The sequence below is a fragment of the Physella acuta genome, unplaced genomic scaffold (genome assembly GCF_028476545.2).
Source record: "Physella acuta isolate Inbredline_101_S28 unplaced genomic scaffold, ASM2847654v3 ptg000490l, whole genome shotgun sequence".
Classification (NCBI taxonomy): Eukaryota; Metazoa; Mollusca; class Gastropoda; family Physidae; genus Physella; species Physella acuta.
The window spans coordinates 269,492-292,225 of record NW_026732009.1 but is presented as its reverse complement, the minus strand read 5'-3'; the positions used below and the strand labels follow the sequence as shown (position 1 = coordinate 292,225).

Sequence of the window (22,734 nt, the reverse complement as noted above, 5' to 3'; positions counted from 1 at the left end):
TCTAAATCTAGTAATAATGATCAAAAATGTCATCGATGCAAAGGTCCCCATGCATCTCATCGATGCAAGTTCAAGTCAGCAACTTGTTATAAGTGCAGTAAGCAAGGTCACATTGCAAGGCCTGCTTTGCAAAGTCTTCGTCTGTTGCTAAATCTAGCCAGTCAAGACAGTACCGCTGTCACAGGAGGATCAGTGCCTCTACAACCATGTCACAAGTGTCTAACAACATACACTGGTGACAATGTTCCGGTGATAGGAGAGTGTATGGTTCATGTAAGCTATAATGGTCAAAGTGTTAAACTTCCTCTTCTTGTGGTTGAAGGAAATGGACCACCATTACTAGGTAGGAACTGGTTAGTTGATCTTAAGTTAAATTGGGAGAGTATATTTTCAGTGAACAAAGCAAGAGAATCTAGTTTTACTTCAATAGATAAAGTTATATCTGAAAATAAAGGTGTTTTTGGTAATTCAGGATTACTAAATGATAGAACAGTGAAGATAAGCATTAAAGACACAAATCCAAGATACTGCAAAGCTAGAGTTCCACCTTATGCAATGAGGAATAAAATTGAAAATGAGCAAAGTAGATTGGAATCTAATGGCATCATAAAGAAGGTAGACTATTCCGATTGGGCAACGCCCATTGTGCCAGTGTTAAAGAAGGATGGTTCTGTAAGAATTTGTGGAGACTATAAAGCCACACTGAATAAGCAAATAGAGCTAAATAGGTACCCTATTCCTAACATTGAGGAAATTTTTTTGAATTTGGCAGGAGGAGACAAATTCACTGAATTAGACTTTAGTCATGCTTACACTCAACTAGAACTGCATCCAGATTCAAAAGTCTATACGACAATAAACACACATAAAGGACTCTACCAATATGAAAGACTATGTTTTGGTATATCATCTAGCCCTGGAATTTTCCAGGCTGTCATGGACAGTATTTTTAAGGACATTCCAAATGTTTGTGTTTACTTTGACAATGTGTACATAACTGGTAAGAATGACACTGAACATCTTAAAACACTTGATAAAGTCTTGAAAATAGTTGGTGAAAAAGGGTTAAAGATAAACAAAGATAAATGTCAATTCATGCTGACAGAAATTAGTTTTCTTGGTTATATTTTAAGCAAGCAAGGTCTCAGGCCTCAACCTGAGAAAACAAAAGCCATTAAAGAAGCACCCAAACCTGAAAATACCCAACAACTAAGAGCTTTTTTGGGCTTGATAAATTACTATGCGAAGTTCATAGGGAATCTGTCTGGTAAACTATCACCACTGTACAAGCTGCTGCAGAAAAATGCAACTTGGCACTGGGGTAAACAACAAGATGCTGCTTTTAATGCAGCAAAAGAAGCTTTGTCTTCTGACACCTTACTAACTCACTATGACCCAGGGAAAAGACTTATCTTGACATGTGATGCTTCACCAGATGGTGTAGGAGCAGTCTTATCCCACATAGATGAAAAGGGTGACAGACCCATTGCTTTTGCCAGTAGATCTTTGAACCAGGCTGAGAAAAATTATTCTCAGTTAGATAGGGAAGGCTTAGGCATCATTTTTGGTGTTAAGAAATTTCACAAGTTTCTGTTTGGTAAAGAATTCACCATCTTTACAGATCATAAACCATTGCTAGGTTTGTTTGGGGAAAACAAACCCCTGCCTGAGCATGCCTCACCAAGGATTCAAAGATGGGCTATCACACTAACTGCATACAATTATGAATTGAAATACAAACCTGGATCTGAGAATAGTGCAGATAGTCTTAGTCGATTACCTTTAAAAAAACCAAAGCCTTAGTTATGTACCAGAAGATGTATTTGTTCTTTTCACTATCATGGATAACTCCAATATAAATGTGAATGATGTTAAGAGAGAAACACAAAAAGATGAGTGCTTAATAAAAGTATATGAGTACTGTAAGAATGGTTGGCCTGAAGAGTCAGTGAATGATGACTTAAGGCCATATAAAGTAAGAAAAACAGAGTTAAGTCTAGAAGATGGATGTATACTATGGGGGTCAAGAGTTATTATCCCCAAAATGTTACAAAAAGAAGTTTTAAGAACTTTACATGATACTCATCTTGGTTCTTCCAAAATGAAAAGTCTTGCACGATCGTGATTCTGGTGGCCACATATGGATGCTGATATTGAAAAATATGTAAAGCTTTGTTCAAGCTGTGCACAACATTCAAATCAACCAGCTACAGCACCTTTGCAAAACTGGGACTGACCAATCGAACCATGGAAACGTATACATATAGATTTCGCAGGACCCTTCATGAACAAAATGTTCTTAATTGTTATTGATTCACATTCTAAGTGGTTAGAAGTTAAAATCATGAACACAATCACTGCAAGTGATACCATTATTGAACTTAAGGAAATATTTTCAACTCATGGATTACCTGATCAAATTGTTTCAGATAATGGGCCTAGTTTCACTGCTCATGAGTTTAAACTGTTTTGTGTAGCAAATGGTATTGAGCATATAACCACATCACCCTATCATCCTGCTGGGAATGGTTTGGCTGAAAGAGCAGTAGGCATATTCAAAACCGCTATGGTAAAAATGAGTACCGGTAACAAATTTTCTCTCAGAGAAAGAGTAAACAGGTTCTTAGCCAAATACCGCACAACTCCTCATATAACAACAGGTGTTGCACCATGCGAATTGCTATGTGGTAGGAAAATTAAAACTCATCTTGACCTACTACATCCAACTGTTCAAAGGTCTGTTTCCCAACATCAACATACACAAAAAGTAAATCATGACAAAACATCCATTGAAAGAGAATTTGCAGTTAATGATAATGTGTATCTGAGAAATTATGGGAGAGAGGAAAAATGGATACCAGGTCAAATTGTTCAATGTACAGGACCTGTGTCTTATAAAGTAAAAACAAATGATGGACTTATTGTCCGTAGACATGCAGACCAGTTAAAAATAACTTGTGCAGATAATAAGTGTGAATCTATCAATCCCACCAAATCTGATCAGTTCACACCAACTCAGTTTGTTCCACAACCAAGTTCTGTTGATATGAGTGAACCAAGTAGTCTAGAGTCAGAAAATGTAAATTCTGGAATGAATGATTTAGATCCTAGACCTCCTGAGATAGAGAATCCATATGGTCAGAATCTTGAGTCACCAAATCAAAAGCCACTGAGAAGGTCAAACAGGACAATCAAAGTCCCAGATAAGTTAGACCTATGATTTTAAAGGTCAAAAGGACTTTGACATCATTGTTTTGTATTTTAATTATGTTGTAGCATAGTTTGCATTTGTTTGTAAGGATGTAATCTACCATAATATTCATGTTACAATATATTTGGTGATTTTAGGATACTATCAATTGTTCTATTGAGAGATGTGTTGTTGTTTACTAAGGGTAAAGGGATGTAATATATTGAGATTTGTGAAGTCAAGGGAACTCACTCTTCTTGTATTAGTTATATTTATAATGTTGTTATTGAGTGATGTCCCTTGTATTTATCTATCGTTACTTCCTGTTCCGGTCTCCATCATGTTAGCTGAGGCCCAATAAAGTTCTATATACAAACAGCATGGTTTCTGTCGTCAGTGTTTCCAATCTACCACAGTCACCTACCACCAAATCGAATAGTTTTGCATTTTAAGTTTGGTGTCACCCTCTCCCGTAATAATTTTTCAGATAAAAAATTTGTTTGTGAATTATAGGCCTATTTTACTATTTTTCTTTTGTGTTGCCCCTTTAAATTAATTGCGTCAAATACTTCAAACAGTGTGGACCAGTTTCTGTGCGGTCAAAGGGAAATAACAATGAAAATTATTTAACGGGTAATGATTGTCTTTTACTTTAAAGGCATTATTATAATTAGACAAGAGGCTTGGAAGGCTGGTTCCAAATTTTTGTTGCCAGAAAGCATATTTTTCAACCAAAAGTGAATATCTTATAACATTGGTGTAAAAGGACTTCCGGTTTTATTAAGGCTAGAAATAGTCAAACAAATAATTTCAACTAGTAATGTAATAGTAATTTGGAAAACACTTTAGTTTTTCATTTGGATTAGTACAGTCAGGGTGTTGTGGTGATACTATACTACACTATACAGCATAGACCACTATTGTGTATTTTATCATGGATAACAAGTGTTCTGACTTTCATTTACTCTCCCTGGCCATTCCAGTTGACTTCAGTGAGAAGTTGAGGGCAGTTTTTAGAAACATTTGAATTGATAAAATAATTCAAAACAGACTTTCAACCACTTATATTCATTACAAAAATATGAAAACGAGTGTAATTTATGGTTCCCAAACATCTTTAAATTTTTAAAATGTAACAATTACTTGCAATATTTTTTAAAAGATTTTTTTTTTAATTTAGTATGATTAAATATACTTTCCAGGACAATTACAAGTATGTAAAGCATTTGCAGCCAGCTACTTAAGGAGATTATTAAACGTTTTAAGCTATTAAATGTGGAAACTTTTAAAAATTTCTGTAAGGAAGATTGTGCTATGTATTGGTGCTGTTTTTATTTTTCATAAGATCATTGATTTAAGATACCATAACAAGTCAACAATAGACATTTTTGAAAGTTATTTTGTACTGATTTTAATAATTCTATGGGGTTTTTGTTTCTAGGTTTAAGAAAAAAAAATCTTTTAGTTTAATAATTAATTGTGACCCACATTATTAATCATTTTGTGAACAAGACCACAAAAATCAAATAATTAAATCAAAATTCTTTTGATCGTAAAATTTTATTTTCAAACATTAAAATCTAAATTTGAGGCCACATATAAATGATATATGGTTAGAATGATTTAAATTTGATATCACTTATCAAAGCTATGTGATCAGAAGGAAACACAACACTAGGTAGGGCAATGTTTTGAGTGACATCCTCATGGCTTGGCATGGGCACTACTTGTGTGACCTGGAGCTTGTCAGTGTCTATAAATATATAGTCCAGAGTTGCCTGGAAGCCTTGTGTGAAGTTGGTGTAGGCTGGCGTACCACAAGCACTCACTATATTCATTGGGTGCTGCAGTTCCAGGGTAGACAACTTTTCTTCTTTGCCAGCTAGATGACAAAGGGAGACAATTGGGAGTTATATAGCTTTATGTTGATCATAATTTGTAAAGCTATTTAATTTAAAAGAGTGAAACAAAATTAATAAAAGTAGTTCAACAATTAGTATAAAAAACAAACACAGTAAGAGGTAAATCTTTGGAATATTAGAATAAGTGTAAAATATAAAATTCATTTTAAACTTATTTTAAAAACCATAAACATGGGTGAGGGATGATATTTCTGGCTTCCATGTTTATCTAAACTTTAGATTTCCTTCCTTGTCTGAAACCAAAATTATGAACAAGTCTGTTAAACTTAGCTATAAATCTGCTTGCACCTGTGGAAGGTCTACCGTCTCACCTGTCATACACTCCCTTACCTGAACTCCAGTCGGCATGATCAGCTGGAATAAACTGTGAGGTCATTAACTGAAAGACACCCAAGTGAGGTGCGCTGTTGAAGTCTCCACAAAACACCAGAGAAATATCTTTATTCTGTCAGCGCCACAAAGAAAAAAAACTTGAATTTATCAGTGTACATTGTAACATGTTTTAAAATTAATCATCTAACAATAAATGAAACATGTTAATGACCTCTGCCAATGACCTACTATAAGCTACAAACTACATCTAGCTCTTATTAACTTGAGATATATCAGTGGAATACAGCCTAACAATGAGCTACTATACCTATGACTGACCTATGACCTATCAATGACCAGCTATCTATGACCTACCAAAGACCTACCTCTTGTGTGTAAGCATTGTAAATACTCTGTAGATGCCGGAGTGCAGTGGCCACATGGATCAGGCGGATGTTGCAGGCAGTTGGATGAAAGTACAGGTGAGTGTTGGCAAGGCAAACAAATTTACCTGGTTTTTCAACACTTTCAACCACAGTTACCTGAAATCAAATCATTTTATAATTTTTTTTCTTATATGTAACAAAAAAATTAGAGTGAAATTTTAATTTTTTTTTTAAACAGTCAAAATATTAGATATGTCATCCCATTAGTTATTTACTTTAAAAAAATAGTTGAGATATCCTTTACTAAAATAAATCAGGGGAGACAAATCACTAACCAAAACAACACCAATAAAGAGTCAAAGCCTTATGAACACAACAAAAGTAGTGGCACAAATTCTTTGCTAAACGACAAAAGTAGAGAGACATATCCTTGACTAAAACAAAACTGGTGAGACAAGTCCTCAAATGTAGAATTTCTAACATAAGATTCCCTGCTGTAGATTGTTAAACAAGATGATATTAGTGTAAACAAACCTGCAGTATAGAAGATCTCTGCTCAATCCTTTCTTTCAACTGCTGATTTTTGCTGACCTCTGTCCAGATATCCAAACAGCTCTGGTCAGTTGATAAGTACTCTGACAAGTTGATGTCCAGTTCATTCACTATCCTAAAAAGATTTGCAGTTAACTTAATATTATTATCCAATCTATTTACCACTTTATAAAACAAATACTGATTCGACTTATCAATAAGCAAACAAGTTATTTAAAAAGCTGTCATAAAGTAGAATGCAGAGATGTGTATGCACTTTTTTAATTTTTTTCTGAGGTTGGGGTAATCAAAGCAGACAAAATTTACAATTTGAAACAGCCTAAACTGTAACTGTGAAGCAGCACATGAAAGGGCATGCCAGATAAAACTGTAGAGACCCACCTAAATTTATCTTCTCTGATAAAATGGGCACATCCCTCAGACACTTGGCCAGTCTTGGGTCTAAAGAGACCTGTATAACCTAGAGCAGTCAGAGCAGGGGACAGCTGGGAGCTGAAGATAGCTTTGTCAACTTCCTGTAAACAAATCAGGTCTCCTTGGTAACCTGCAGGAAATGTTTTTAGTTTCAATATCTGAGACATGGTTGTGTGTGAAGCTTATAATGGCTAAGCTTAAGATGCCTAGTTCAAATCCTGGTCAAACAACTGCTTTGGTTCTGAGTGTAGACAATAATGTGTCTATTCTTAGCATCTGACATTAGCTAACAAAAAGGGAAATTTTCAATCTTCACATTGTACTTGCAGGTGAACACTACTACATCTGCACTGAAAAATGCTCATTTTTCAAGATAAATCAGAAATTATTATAAAATAAATTATGTTAAGAGTACCATAAAATTATTTTTTCAAACCACCTATAATTTCCTTCAGTAAAAGATGTTTTCTGTAGTCCATGTCTAAAGCTTTCAAAGAACAATGACTGAATAACTCTGTCTTGGCTAGATCAGTATCAGCATAAATCTGGGCAAGTAGGTTGTAACTAACAACACGAAAACTGAGGAAAAAAATAATTCAACATTAAAAAGTATTATACACAAAGTAAAACACAACATACACAAGCTGGTTATAATTCAGAACATAATAACTGAGAAAAGGAAAAAAGTAAATCTTCTATAGTTATTATAGCGTAAAATTAACTCAGCTTAAAGAGTTTAAGAGTTTAAAAAATCTTTTCTAGCCAAATAGAATGAACATGTATACAAACTCCCTAGTTTACAAGTGATGGAACCTACTGCTGAGGCGGAGCTCGAAGTTTTGTGAATTCATGCCGTTTTTCAAAAGGACAAGAACCTGGTCCTTGTGTTACAGGCACTGAAGATAAAACAGCTTCTCTCTTGCCTGTCTTTTCTCCATGTTTTGGAACACAAATCAGCAAAATGTATTGTCCAATATGATTTGTCTCTGGTGTGAAACTATGACTCCTAACTGCTTCTGTTAAATCAATTATACTTCGACTCAATTCCATTTTTGTTTTGCTTAATTTTTTTTCTTCAATGACCTTCCAATAAAACTCGCAGTCTCTTAACTGGGCAAATTCCAACTCAGCTTCTGGAAATAAAGGAAACCCAACCATAATGGTAGAAGGTAAGTTCTGCAGTTTAACACAAGGGGGGTTGTAACATATTGGTATCTCCTCTTGTCCAATTTTCAATATTGCCCCATTTATCCAAGCTTCCTGATTTCTTACATCTAAATCAAGGGTAACTCCATTATGAATTATCTCCACGTTGAAATTATTTTCGTGCTCTGGCACAGTTTCTGATTGGGAGCTGGCTCCTGTCTGAAGTTGATCTTCAGTACCTTTTTTCTTTTTTAGTTTTGATTTTTTTGCAATTTTCTTAGATAAATTTATCCGCAGCCTTTCGATGGCAAATCTTAATTCTTCACTTTTAAGTCTAGACAAATTTAAAGACTTAACAGACCCACTATTAGGGTCCGCTACATCCAAAGTAATTTGAAGTCTCTCATCACCTTCAAAATTTTTTATATAAACTGACGACATGGTTGATCTATGTAATTTATTAACAGCTTGTGAATTTATTGTACGTCTCACAAACTGTAAATATGTAGGTCTAGTCCTAATTCCGATAATGCATTTGGTTAATAAAGCGTTCAAGTGGGTAGTTAAACTTAGAGGAAGTGTCATAATAAAGAGGATACGTTAGTCCAATAAAGAAAGTATCCACCGTCAGCAGTCGATAGCTGTCTAACCGGAACTTTGATTCTGAAAGTAGAAAATTTGGAAAGTACCCAATTTACCGTCGAGTGCCAAAAAGAATAACTAACTTTTAACTTTTAACTTAGCCTAGTTGTTAAAGTTGTATATTTGCATTATAATAAACAGCGCACTATGGCCTAGTCTATCTACTTTTAAATTTGCTAAAGTCAGTCCAGTGAGATAGGCATTCCACGCTTCCGTTCATGAGAATATCATAAAAACACCAATATAATTAGGCTAAATTAGGCCTATATATTTATACATATAGAATCTAGCTAGTTTGCGCAAATTTAGTAAAATTCGCCTTTTAAACATTGGATGTTATTTTTTAAGCTTTCGTAAACAAAATTAACTGTTTTAATAATTCAAGCTTACAAAATTGTAAGGGTTTTTTTTTCTTTTTTAACGTTCTGCTGGATCTAGAACAAAGTCAGAACTTTAAACTATTATTATATTAATACAGCATTTAAACACTTAGTTTTAGTAGTTATCATATATTTATGAGTTTTTTTATTTAGGAAAAATTATCCTTAACTCATCACACATATGTAATGAGAATGCTATTTATGTGAATTATGCTAGCCTTTTGTTTTAAATATGATTTTATAAATTTTCTTACCAGTTCTTTCCGAGTATTCCTATTTTTAATTATAAAAAAATACATTGTACAAATAGATGGCTGCATTCTATATGCATAAATTAAATAACACGTAGGCATAGGATTTGTTCACGATTAAACAATTTTATTTTCATAAAATCCAATCTGGCAAGTATAATTTTACTCACGGGCTTGATGCCAGGTTATTCAGGTGCTCAATGAAAATACTGCCAATGAAAGCTCACGTCTTTTCTCTAAAATATTTTCGTTCGGGGTCGAAAGGAAAAATTATTTTCATGCAGAACAATTAAAATTGCTGGGCTAATTCATGTTCTGTAGTATTAAAATACTATAATTTTAACATTGTGGTTATTATTTTACTGAGACACTTTTGCTTTTATTGTCTTTTAAGATCTAACATTCTAAAAATAAAATGTTGACTTTATACTTGCATTTTTCCAATATCCTTTCGACCTGAACTGGAAGTCAACATCCATGATCGGAAAGGAAATTTTACTGAAAGGTTGTTATCAACATTACAAGGATCGTATCTATCTTAGAGTTTACTTAATAGCTGACACAGAAGGACTAAGTAGAGAATATGTGACCACACTGGGAGTAAACCCTGGTGTCAGCTGTTTCTATGGCTTCGTTTTTGGTTAGTTGTAGTGCTAGGGAGCATCCTCAAAGACAAAGATGGCGCTTGCATCTTCTCAGTTTCAGGAATTTGTAGAGACCGCTTTGCCTGCTGTTTCTCAGGTATATTCCGTTCTCATTGTCATAGTCATGTGTTCGTTATTTTTGAAAAATTGCTTAGCCTTACATCAATATAGTATATAGGCTTAAGTACAAATAAGTCTTCAGCATTTATTTAACTACGCTAGTTATCTATTATCACCCAAGTTACACACTCATCAAAATCACAATGATTCCAATGAATGAGTGGTCTTTTAATTACTTTTTATTCTTTCTAAAGTCAGCAGCTAAAGAGTAGCTAGATCTAGATCTATAGGCCTAGTTTTTTTCAATTGTAGTCAAGCCAAATTTAATTTATAAGTTAGATAGGCTTTTACATAGTTTTATTAGGCCTATATTAGATCTATAATAAAACATATTAACTTATTCTACCTCATAAATCTGTTATTAATTTCAAATTAATTAGGCTTCTGCAGGCATTTTAGTCACATAGTCAGAGTTTCTTCCAGGCATCTCTTCGGGGGGGCTTTGCCCCCCCGAAAATTTTTTACCGCCCCCCCCCCCCCCCCCCCCCCCCCCCCGAACGAAGTGAAATTTATATAATTTATATAGAAAATATATACTTTTAACAGTGTCCGCCCCCCCGAAGAAAGTTTACCGCCCCCCCGAAGATTTCAACTGCCCCCCCGGAGAAAAAAGTCTGGAAGAAACACTGCACATAGTCCAGCTATTAGATATAGATCTATTTATAGTCTAATAGATCTAATCATAATTGAATTGGTATGGAGGTTTCACTTTTTAGTGTAAGCCTATCTAAATATTAGTAAATATTCTATAATCTATAATTGTAAGTTAGTTGTCTAATTATGAAATTTCAGATGTAGCTACTACCTAATGCTGATTTTTATACATGGTACCCATTTGTTCAAGGTAAAAAAAAAAGTTGAGAGGGTGGGGGGAGGAAGAAGAGTTACCATGACTATAAAAAGTAGCTTGCTGATTTTTTTTAGAATTTTAAGGGAGATAAGTGTCTCTAAAATATAACAGGACCTCCTAGTATGGGATCTATATTGATCTATTGTTTTTATAGTCTTTTTTCATTAAATAAAGATTATGTGATATAGGCCTACTTTAGTTCTATTTAATCAAACACATTTTAATAACTGCCAAGATATAGCAATCGGCCAATCGCCTTTATCCAACAAAACAAACCGTATTTTTAAAAAGTATGTTCAAAATTCTTCATATTTTATAGATAACCAACTTCAACACCTTGTGCTTAAAATAATTATACAGAACAATTTGATTAAACTACTTTTTTTTTTGTATACTTAATCAGTTAAATATGAATAGTTTGTATATTTCAAGAGCTTGACCAACCTCTTATGGTAGTTAGTCACTTGTTAGGCCAGTTTATTACATTTTAAGGCATTTCTCTGAGATATTTAAATATTTTTTTTAGACTCACTAGATCTCATTTTATACTTTTATTGTAAGACATTAATGAATTTCCTTAAAATAGAATTCTATTTTAGCTTGCTGACCTTATTATTCCTTCTGCTCTTATACTTTATTATATATCTTCGTTATCAATATAATTTTACTTACTAGTTATTCAGATGCTCAATGAAAATACTTCCAACATTGGTGTTTGATTACTTTTCTTTTTTTTTTTTGGATATTTCAAAATGATATTCTTATTTAAAATTTATTTATTTATAGGCCTAATATTTTTCTGATTCAATTTCAATACATAAATTAGTTTTGGATTTTAAAATTCTAATTTTGTGCATTTTACCTATATTCTACCTATATTTTTGTATACCACAATTTAATACTATTTAGTTTAAATAACTCACATAAATTAATTCCAATTCACAAAATACACAGTTCAATTTGAATAAAATATACAAATTGCTTCCCTTTAGCTTGCTCCAGGTTTAAAAGCACTATGGTCTTGTTATTCTAAAGTTAGAACTAAAACTCAGTGTGTGTGTATAATTAGTGTTTACACTGTAGCTGACTATAATTCCATTACATCACATTTTTGCATTTTTAAATAAACTATTGATGTAATTTTCAATGTACACAAACTTTTGAGCCGTTTCTTTTATTATTTTTTGAATAAGTGGATGTTTGTCTTTTCTGTTTCATATTTCTATGTATTATGAATTTTAAAAATAACTTCCAATGGTCTGATTTTTTTTTTTATTCTGCCGGTACCAATAAATAATGTCACTTTTGAATTTATTTGTCAAGTTAGTAAATTTTTAGATTTCTAATTAAATTGGCAGGATATTGTAACATTGTTCTGATCACAACTAGAGTCTGTAAAATATTCATCAGCATACCCAGGTCAGATGGGCATTAAATTTACAATATGGCATAGAACTGACCTCACTATCCCTTTATATTCTTCACTTCACATGCCCTAAGACCATCAGGATCTAAAGTGTATCTTTACTCTTTTCTATGTTTTTATGAATAGGAGTTCTGTACAGTATTTTTAAAATGTTAATAAACTATGTTTCTTTTTGTTTTAAAGATTCTTATGTCTTTAATTTTTATCTTAACTTTTGTTTTTAATTTATAATCGTTTAGCATTTTTACAACATTGCATAATCCTGTAGTTTTTATTATAATTTTTTAACCTTAATTTCATTTTTTAAATTATATTTACATCTATTTTTAATTTAAAAAGTACCTTTTGAATCAGTTTTTCTTTAAGTAAACCCCTACAACAAGTTTCTTAAAATGGAAACTATAAAGCAAACTATTTTTTTTAAGCAGGGCAAGGGAGGCAAAAGAAAAGGCAAATTCAATAAACGTTCTGACGGCAGTTTTTCAGACAGCTCCAACAGTTTTATACGTCAAGTAAGTTTTTTTTTTATATATATGTTGTCACATTTTAACAGGTTTTTGTAATAATTACTTATTCCACAATCAATAACATCAGTGCAGACCATTAGCTACGGAAACAAAATTTTCCCTACAATATTATCATTACTCTGAAGTTTCAGCAAAACATAGATTCAAAGTTCATTAAAGTTGACTTTAAAATTCAGCAGTTAGTTCTATAGCTTAATAAAAGATTCTGCTATGTACCTAGCAGCCATTTTATTAAAATGAACTTAAAATATTTTTTTTCTCCTAATTTGATAATACATTTCTTTTGAGTAATGGCTACTGTTCTAGAGATATGATTTATTTAATAATTCAACAAAAAAAATGGAGTGCACTAATACCGAGAATCCCAGGTTGTGAATAGTTGAACTAACAAAACTGTTTTGAATAACTTAACCTTTTTTTTTTCTTTTCAAATTTATAAGCAGCATCACATACCTTTTTGACAGATCTTAGTGTTGTGTTTACCTCTGCCATAAATTTATTGTTAGAACAAGAATTTTTTTTTTAACGCTGGGCATGCTGCTCATAATCCGTGGAACACACAAGCAAATTAACAGGTATATGAACAACAGCGGATTTATAACCGTAAACTGTTATTAACTAATTAATGTGGGAATACAGAGAAGAAAAAACTGCACTCTAATCATGTTGGAAAAAATTAGAACCAATTCTCATCAGCAATTGAAAATTTGAAAGCTTTGAACATTCAGATGCTGTAGTTTCTTTCTTTTATTTTTTTTATTAAAACCCCAGGCTAATTTTTAATGCAAAATACTCTGGATATACTTTTCTAGTAAACATAAAAAAAATACCAGAAAAAAATGTGAATTTTAGATATTAGCTTATTCTACTCCACAACAGAGCTCATATGGTTTTTTTTTTTAAATTGCTGCACTGGAAACTGCTCGCTTTTACACTTTTTCAAATCAATTTTAGGCTTTACAATTATTTAAAATGAAGATATAATAAATAATTACCTTTCAAATTATTTGATTCCCTTACTTAGTTTTTAAAATCCCGACATTGTTATAATACCCAATTAAATTGCGTATGGATTATGGGTGGCTCCTGGGAATAAATGTTGGAATACGTTCATGAGTGGGGGAAAAAATTATTTTTCTGTGTTATTTTATGTTCACAATTCTGCTACTATAGTGAGTGGAAAAATGTTTTTTCTGTCTTAATGTTCATAATTCTACTACTACCCTGTATCCCAAAGTCACAGCAACTGGTGATTCATAACTATATGTATATATTTCACAAAGATATAAAGTAGCTTGTTTATTATCAAAATTATTATAGCTTGGTGGATTAACATTAACTTCACCCAAATAATTAGTTCATTATCTGGATAAATATGGATTAATTTCAAGTAAGAGTTGTCATTTATAACATTCTCCGACAAAGGGGTTTGCGCATTTGCCCAAAACACAACTGGAATCAAGTTAAATTGCAGCATCTGTTTTTACAACATTGATGCTGAAAAAACTAGTTATAGTGTTGTGTAAACACTAAAGAAAATAGTTAAACTTGTTCTTTTTAAGCAAAAATTAAATAATTTTAATACTTAGCATCTGTTTTGGTTTAATTCTGAAATAAAATCGTCAAGGTAAATAAAACAAGTTCTTATCATGAATTTATTCTTTAAAATCTTTTAATCTGTTTTCTCTCAATACATCGCAAATGTAGATTCTATTTTCAATGTTTTTAATAAGATATTTCAATAAATTTAAATAAATTAATGTAGTAGCCTGCTTGTATTGTCCGACACATATGCACCAATAATCTTACTAAACTAGTAAATTGGATTTAAGTCCATAGTCTTTGGCATGTTTTCAGCACTGGATATAAATGTAAGGTTCATTATGATGTCACTTGGTCCTAGGTTGAGAAGGTTCTATGTAACCACTTCTATAATCTTATCAAAGGTGACTGCTTGCTGGTTGTTTCAGACCAACGTTGAGAAAGATAATCACTTCATTTCAGTTTCTTTAAATTTCAAGTTATCTCTCTTGTCATGCCTTTTATTTTATTTTACACGTTTTCTTTGGTATATAGGAACTGATTTGAATTTTAGAAATTTGATGTTTTCAACAAATATTTATCTTCCTGAATTAAAAAAAAATAATTTTATTTTAGTTTGTATTATGTGGGTATAATTTTATTATTTATTTTAATTAGGTCATTGGCCTATTAAATATGCATGGTTTGCTCATTCCGTGGCGTATTATTTACGCAGTTGATGAAGATAAAATTCCGCCCTAATTGAGCATGGGGGTGGGGTAGATACAGTTGGACTCACTCTGTGCGCGTGTATTGTGTGTCCGTGTGCTGCATATCGAGGCATTGATCAGCCAACGTGTGTGCTAGACAGACGATAGACAGTCGAATAAGCGCTCATCGATTTTTCTCCCCAGCTCGTCAGTGACGTCACAGCCTATCGCTTGCTGTAGTCTGGTTGCACGAGCCGCTGTCGTCAATATCAGCCGTTTGTCCCGTGTCCCCCCCCCCCTCCCTCCCCACCCTCGAGGGCTGGTGAACACTGCCACCCTCCCGCGGACTATCGGAATTCCTGGCTCACTACTGTAGTCGGATAGGACCACAATTATTTGGACTAATTGTAAAGCAGATATTCTTTTAGCTTTGTTTAATGGGATGTCTAGGACTCGCTTGGCGCCAGTGTAATTACTGCCAGAGCACCCGCCCCTCGTTCTTGTGCTCTAGTGCTGTTGTCACTCATTGTGGTTTTGGTTACTTTTCATGGCTAACTCAAGTACAAAAATGGTTATCCCATATGTACATGGTTGTTTAGTTTCTTTAAATATTTCTGACAAAAACCCTCAAAGAAGAGAAAAATACAGTAAAGGAAGGAATTAGACTTGATATATTATTATGGCATATATTAGGTGGTCATCTCAAACATGGTCACCACATGGATTACAGGAGAAACTAAATGTTCAGCATATATATATGCCAGTTGTGTGTGTGTGGGGGGGGGGGGGGGTTACAATCTGGTCACGGATAGAATGCCACCCAACAGCCGTGTTAATTAGATCCCTGTATTGAGCAGGTAGTCCAACAAATACCAACTGGACAGGTCACTTATCACTGACCAAAGTCTACCTGCCACTACAAACGGAGTCCACTTTCTCTAGCTAGTTTAGCGTGGTGGAACACATGTTTATTTCCGTGAGCACGCCATTGCGGGGTGGGCTGGGGGAGGTGGGGGCTTCTAATGGCTCGGTTGGCGAGAGCCCGCGATCCGTTAGTGCCAGACAATAGCTTGTGTGATGGGGCGAGAGACTCGTGTTGATTGTAGTATAGTTGCTGGCCCGGTTAGTCTATGTGGTGCTAGCTCTTGCTGCTTGTGGTCTATTGTTGTGTCCATTGTGGTGCTGTGATTCTAGCCTGGATGTGACCTGTGGATATCTACCCACCAGGCCTGTGGTTTGAAACATGGGTACCGGACGTGGGGTTGTGTTGCATTTCTTCTAACCGTCAGTGGTACATGGTTGAGTAGTTGGTTATACGTTGACGGACAGTATGTTGTACGATCTAGTCCGGTCAGGTTTAGTGGACAGTACCAGTAGGTTTAGTTCGGTGATTGAAGTTTGGTCTGTCTTCTTTAAATCTGTAAGGTGTGTGACACAGCGGGTCTGTGTAGACATCACACACAGGCTACACGCTTCGTGTCTGTGGGACGACGTCATGATAGGATGTATACGTCATTAATCACACACTAGTGGTATAATTACGTCTTTAGTATACACTAGTGGCATACGTCACAGCGAATATTGTCTGTTGTATGATTACTTGAGTTATATATTCACTGCCCTAGATTAAATAAGGGTATGGCATTTGATTATATTATAATGTACAACATTGTATTATTGTAGATAGACGTCCTTGTATTGTTGTTGTTTTTTTACCATCTACATCATGGACCTGATTGTTTTGACATACACCACGATGGTTATGTGGGAGGGGGTCGACCTGCCAGTTTGCTTAGTTCTTTAAGCTTTTTCTTGGCACATCTTTTTTCTTTCTTAGTGCTCCACTTACCTACCAGCACCACCCCCTCCCTCACATGTGTGCAATTAACACAGTTACTGTTGTCTTGTATCCTGATGTCAGCCCCTAGAAATGATTACTCTTGTACGCTACCTGCATTTGTTTTTTGTCATCTTGGCAGCGAACGATATTTTCATATACTTACCGTAGATATCGTGGGTGTTTGATTTGAGGTTTGTTACTCTTAACTGACGCAGTAGGTTTTATTGGGAACTTTTAAATTGCATGTAGATGCTGTCCTATCGCTTGTTGAGTTTAGTGATAGATCTATATGTAATGTCCTATAGCCCTTACATCTGGCTGATATATGAAAATGTCCAGTTGATTTTTAGACGCAGTCGAACTGTAAAGTTGGTTGGGGGGGGGGGGGGGGGGGTAAATTCCAAATGTTTTGGGAAAATGTAAGCCTTACAAAAGTTAACTAATCTTTTGTAAATTTATATTTTATATTTTTGTATTCAATGTTCTATTCTTAGTGCGTCTTAAAATATTTTTGTATGGTTATGAGCTTATCCCGGAAAGGACATATATATATATATATATATATATATATATATATATATATATATATATATATATATATATATATATATATATATATATATATATGTCTTAGTGTGTGTATGGGTATTTATATGTATGTGTATAGCCTATATATCACTAAAAAGCTAAAACGACGTATGTATGTGAAGCTGGAGGCTATACGATATGTCACCTGATACGTTGTTGTATTTCGTCATGTCGGTTGATTGGCGAACACGATGTAGTCATTTTTTTTTTCTGCCAGGCGTCATGAGAATAAATTATCCTCCTTACGCTATAACGTGGCAGGTATTGTTAGGTATCTTCTCCTTCCTCCTCTCCTAACCCCATCAGCGGCGGCAGTCAATATATATTTATATACATATCCCCGTGTATACGTGCAGGTGCTGTTGAAAGAAATTGTTTCGCTACAAGTTTAATTTCACACCTTGATGGTGCGTCATGAAATGCACCTGTTACTTAGTGCGTATAGTACAATATTGAACTTGAGACACATAGCTTATTGCTGTATAGAGTGATATAGTATAGCTTGTCGCAATTAAAGTTGTATTAAAGTATTAAAGACTAGGTAGTTACAATATCAACTGTAATTGTTTAGATTGTTACTAGGGAGTTGTTGGAGTACAGCTTGTTGCTATACAAGCTGTTGAAGTATAGATAGTTGCCATACAAGTTGCTAAAAGTTGCTTATCGCTGTATAAGTGTTGCTTGTTGCTATGCAAGTTGTTGAAGTATAGGTTGTTGCTATACAAGTTGCTAAAACATTGCTTATCGCTGTATAAGTGTTGCTTGTTGATGAGTAGGTTCCCGATACACACAATACAGCTTGGAAAGTGGGAGCTTTGTTTTCTCCTATAGATCACAAACACTAGAATAATCTTTATATCCTTATCTGTAATTAATTTTTCCTAATTGAATGCGTTTTGTAGCGGCGGACGTTAATCCAGTCCCGCCTTTAACCTATCGTGTGATGATAGTCACTAGAACTCACCAGATTACCTCTTCACACACACACACACACACGCACGTAGAGAGTCCCAGCATCCACCCAGATGTCCGTCTATCCAACCACACATCATTGACTGTAGATACTGAGTTGTGGAGCTCCAAACAAAAATACAATTTTATGCTCGTTTTATCATCCCTGGGGGTTGCTGCTGTTTTTCCTTAGTCATATTTTTTTTATAATTTTTTTTTTTTGCTACTGCGCTTTATTTATATTTATTTTTATTGTAAAACGTGTCGGGTGGTTATAACAAAGACACAACTAATGTTTGACACCGGTAGGTTGTGGTGTGTGAATAGTAAAAGCTACGTAACAATCATGATAAACCAGCATGGTATTTTTTCATTTACCTTTTACTCCGACTTTTTAACTCGTTTTTTGCCCCTCACGCAGTCTGTGTAGTCTGGTCTACAGTAACGTAGTGTCTATATTGTAGAACAAACAGACTGGTTACAGTAACGTAGGGTCTATATTGTAGAACAAACAGACTTGCTACAGTAAAAACGATTGTGTACTGATGCTCTACTCTGTCCAGATTTTCTGTTCCCATGCTTCTGTTGGTTTTACTGTATTAAGCTCACTAAACAAAAACACGAAGGGGAATGTGAAACTGTATCCTTCTACTGTGGACGTCTTGGACGTGTACTTTGGGCTGTCTACTATTGTTTTACTGTTGGGGGGTCTGTTACTGTCTTACTGTGGGCTGTCTGCTATTTTCTTACTGTGGGCTGTCTGCTATTGTCTTACTGTGGGCTGTCTGCTATTGTCTTACTGTGGGCTGTCTGCTATTGTCTTACTGTGGGGGGTCTGTTATTGTTTTACTGTGCACTGTCTGCTATTGTCTTACTGTGGGCTGTCTGTTATTGTCTTACTGTGGGCTGTCTGCTATTGTCTTATTTGTCTGCTATTGTTTTACTGTGGGCTGTCTGCTATTGTCTTATTTGTCTGCTATTGTTTTACTGTGGGCTGTCTGCTATTGTTTTACTGTGGGCTGTCTGCTATTGTCTTACTGTGGGCTGTCTGCTATTGTCTTATTTGTCTGCTATTGTTTTACTGTGGGCTGTCTGCTATTGTTTTACTGTGGGCTGTCTGCTATTGTCTTACTGTGGGCTGTCTGCTATTGTCTTACTGTGGACTGTCTATTGTCTTACTGTGGACTGTCTATTGTTTTACTGTGGGGGGTCTGTTATTGTTTTACTGTGGGCTGTCTGCTATTGTTTTACTGTGGGGGGTCTGCTATTGTTTTACTGTGGGCTGTCTGCTATTGTTTAACTGTGGGCTGTCTGCTATTGTCTTACTGTGGGCTGTCTGCTATTGTCTTACTGTGGACTGTCTGCTATTGTCTTACTGTGGACTGTCTGCTGTCTTACAATCTGTTATTGATTTACTTCTGACTGAGTGCTACTACCGTACTTGGAATGTCTGCTATTGTCTTACTTCACACTTCTCCCAGAACTGACGGTTCCAGTCGTTAGGTTATGATTCGATTAGACCCCTGGTGCCGGAGTATTTGAATGAGATTACTGCCACGCCTTGTGCGCACGTCCAAGAGGCTCTGATCTCACACTTACTGCTGGCTTTAAACAGCCTGTTGATTGGGTTAGTGATGTTCTGGCTCCCATGACTAAATGCTTAAATCATCAGCCTGTTGATTGGGTTAGTGATGTTCTCCCTCCCATGACTAAATGCTTAAATCATCATCCTGTTGATTGGGTTAGTGATGTTCTGGCTCCACATGACTAAATGCTTAAATCATCATCCTGTTGATTGGGTTAGTGATGTTTTCTCTCCCATGACTAAATGCTTAAATCATCATCCTGTTGATTGGGTTAGTGATGTTCTGCATCCCATGACTAAATGCTCAAATCATCATCCTGTTGATTAAGTGATGTTCTCCCTCCCATAACTAAATGCTCAAATCATCATCCGTGGTGCCAGCATCATGCAGACGTTACTGCACGCGTCCATGCGCCAGTTCCATTAGATACCCTCGGTTCCATTAGATACCCTCGCGGCTCGCACTTATGGAAAAATAACTTGCTAGAGGATGTGCCGGCGTGATAGATTTTACAGGTAAAAAAAAAATAGGTGTGTTTGCGTTGCTTGTCCAACCAGGTGCTCGGTTCACTGATTTTTTTTTTTTTTGGAGGAAGCATCGAAATGTAACATATGGGGTGACTGCCGCATCAATGAGCCAGTTATGTGCTGGACGGTTGTATGCTTGTGATTTTCATGGACGTAAGTCTCATTTTCTTTAGTAGCATCTAACGTGTAGCTATATATATATATATATATATATATATATATATATATATATATATATATATATATATATATATATATATATATATATATGATTAAACTGTTGTGTATTATATGCTGTGCTTAGCTGATTCAGTAAAAAAACACTATTTTACACATTTAATTTTAATTGTAGTTTTTTCATATACCTGCCATCAAATACTCCTTTTAACACTGTCGTCTGCCCTATATAGTATACTTCCCTGTAATGATCACTGTAATGTAGAGTAACGGTAATTTAGTGTAAATGTGACTGCATTAGGTGCAGATTAGGAAAATGTATTAAACTACGTTTCAAGTGTTAAAATAACTATTAAAATATATCTTCGTCATATTCTTAAGTTGATCCTGTACATAGTCTTTTTCAAAATAATGTTAATTTTTAAAGCACTTTAACTTCAATAACGTTTGATGGCATTACAAGAAGTAACACATGCAAGCGTTTAAAAAATTTAATCTTATCCGACTATTCAAATGTTTTATTTGTACGTGTAGGCCGTAGAAGACAGTGTACAGGGTGTAGAGTATGGCTGCTTGAGTTGGGTCTGTTGTATAGTGTGTCATTTGAATGTCTAATCGGTTTCAGTTAGATATCTTGATAGCGTGTCGACATTTGAATGTCTTATTGGTACACTTAGATCGTGTCGACATTTGAATGTCTTATTGGTACAGTTAGATCGTGTCGACATTTGAATGTGGTACGGTGTCGAGATTTGAATGTCTTATCGGTACAGTTAGATCGTGTCGACATTTGAATGTCTAATTGGTACAGTTAGAACGTGTCGACATTTGAATGTCTAATTGGTACAGTTAGATCGTGTCGACATTTGAATGTGGTACGGTGTCGACATTTGAATGTCTTATCGGTACAGTTACAACCACATGTGTATGGCTGCCTGTGTTGGATAGTGTGTCCACATTTGACTGGTACAGTTACAAGCACGTGTGTATGGCTGCCTGTGTTGGGTCTGTTGGATAGTGTGTCCACATTTGACTGGTACAGTTACAACCACGTGTGTATGGCTGCCTGTGTTGGATAGTGTGTCCACATTTGACTGGTACAGTTACAAGCACGTGTGTATGGCTGCCTGTGTTGGATAGCGTGTCCACATTTGACTGGTACAGTTACAAGCACGTGTGTATGGTTGCCTGTGTTGGACCTGTTAGATAGCGTGTCCACATTTGACTGGTACAGTTACAAGCACGTGTGTATGGCTGCCTGTGTTGGATAGCGTGTCCATATTTGACTGGTACAGTTACAACCACGTGTGTATGGCTGCCTGTGTTGGATAGCGTGTCCACATTTGACTGGTACAGTTACAAGCACGTGTGTATGGCTGCCTGTGTTGGATAGCGTGTCCACATTTGACTGGTACAGTTACAAGCACGTGTGTATGGCTGCCTGTGTTGGATAGTGTGTCCACATTTGACTGGTACAGTTACAAGCACGTGTGTATGGCTGCCTGTGTTGGATAGCGTGTCCACATTTGACTGGTACAGTTACAACCACGTGTAGAGAGTATGGCTGCCTGTGTTGGATAGCGTGTCCACATTTGACTGGTACAGTTACAAGCACGTGTGTATGGCTGCCTGTGTTGGACCTGTTAGATAGCGTGTCCACATTTGACTGGTACAGTTACAAGCACGTGTGTATGGCTGCCTGTGTTGGATAGCGTGTCCACATTTGACTGGTACAGTTACAACCACGTGTGTATGGCTGCCTGTGTTGGATAGCGTGTCCACATTTGACTGGTACAGTTACAAGCACGTGTGTATGGCTGCCTGTGTTGGGTCTGTTGGATAGTGTGTCCACATTTGACTGGTACAGTTACAACCACGTGTGTATGGCTGCCTGTGTTGGATAGCGTGTCCACATTTGACTGGTACAGTTACAAGCACGTGTGTATGGCTGCCTGTGTTGGATAGCGTGTCCACATTTGACTGGTACAGTTACAACCACGTGTGTATGGCTGCCTGTGTTGGATAGCGTGTCCACATTTGACTGGTACAGTTACAAGCACGTGTGTATGGCT

At 35.4% G+C, this 22,734-nt stretch overlaps 2 protein-coding genes across 7 annotated transcripts in view; one reads left to right on the top strand and one right to left on the bottom strand.

Annotated features, from left to right (window-relative positions):
* Window positions 1-4,741: 4,741 nt before the first annotated feature.
* On the bottom strand, window positions 4,742-8,582 carry LOC131944395 (2',5'-phosphodiesterase 12). Its single transcript, XM_059304967.1, has 7 exons — window positions 7,594-8,582; window positions 7,216-7,355; window positions 6,744-6,906; window positions 6,345-6,477; window positions 5,811-5,966; window positions 5,443-5,557; window positions 4,742-5,072 (listed from the first exon to the last, which is right to left on the bottom strand). The coding sequence occupies exons 1-7, from the start codon at window positions 8,505-8,507 to the stop codon at window positions 4,804-4,806; spliced, it is 1,890 nt and encodes a 629-aa protein (XP_059160950.1). The 5' UTR covers window positions 8,508-8,582; the 3' UTR covers window positions 4,742-4,803.
* Window positions 8,583-9,401: 819 nt separating this feature from the next.
* Window positions 9,402-22,734, top strand: part of LOC131944396 (voltage-dependent L-type calcium channel subunit beta-2) — a 47,699-nt gene continuing 34,366 nt past the window's right edge. The window contains exons 1-2 of one of the 6 annotated variants that reach the window (XM_059304968.1): window positions 9,402-9,936; window positions 12,661-12,747. In XM_059304968.1, the coding sequence (XP_059160951.1) occupies window positions 9,874-9,936; window positions 12,661-12,747 (150 nt within the window). In that variant the 5' untranslated portion in view covers window positions 9,402-9,873. The other 5 variants (XM_059304969.1, XM_059304972.1, XM_059304971.1 and 2 more) reach the window with 5 other exon arrangements.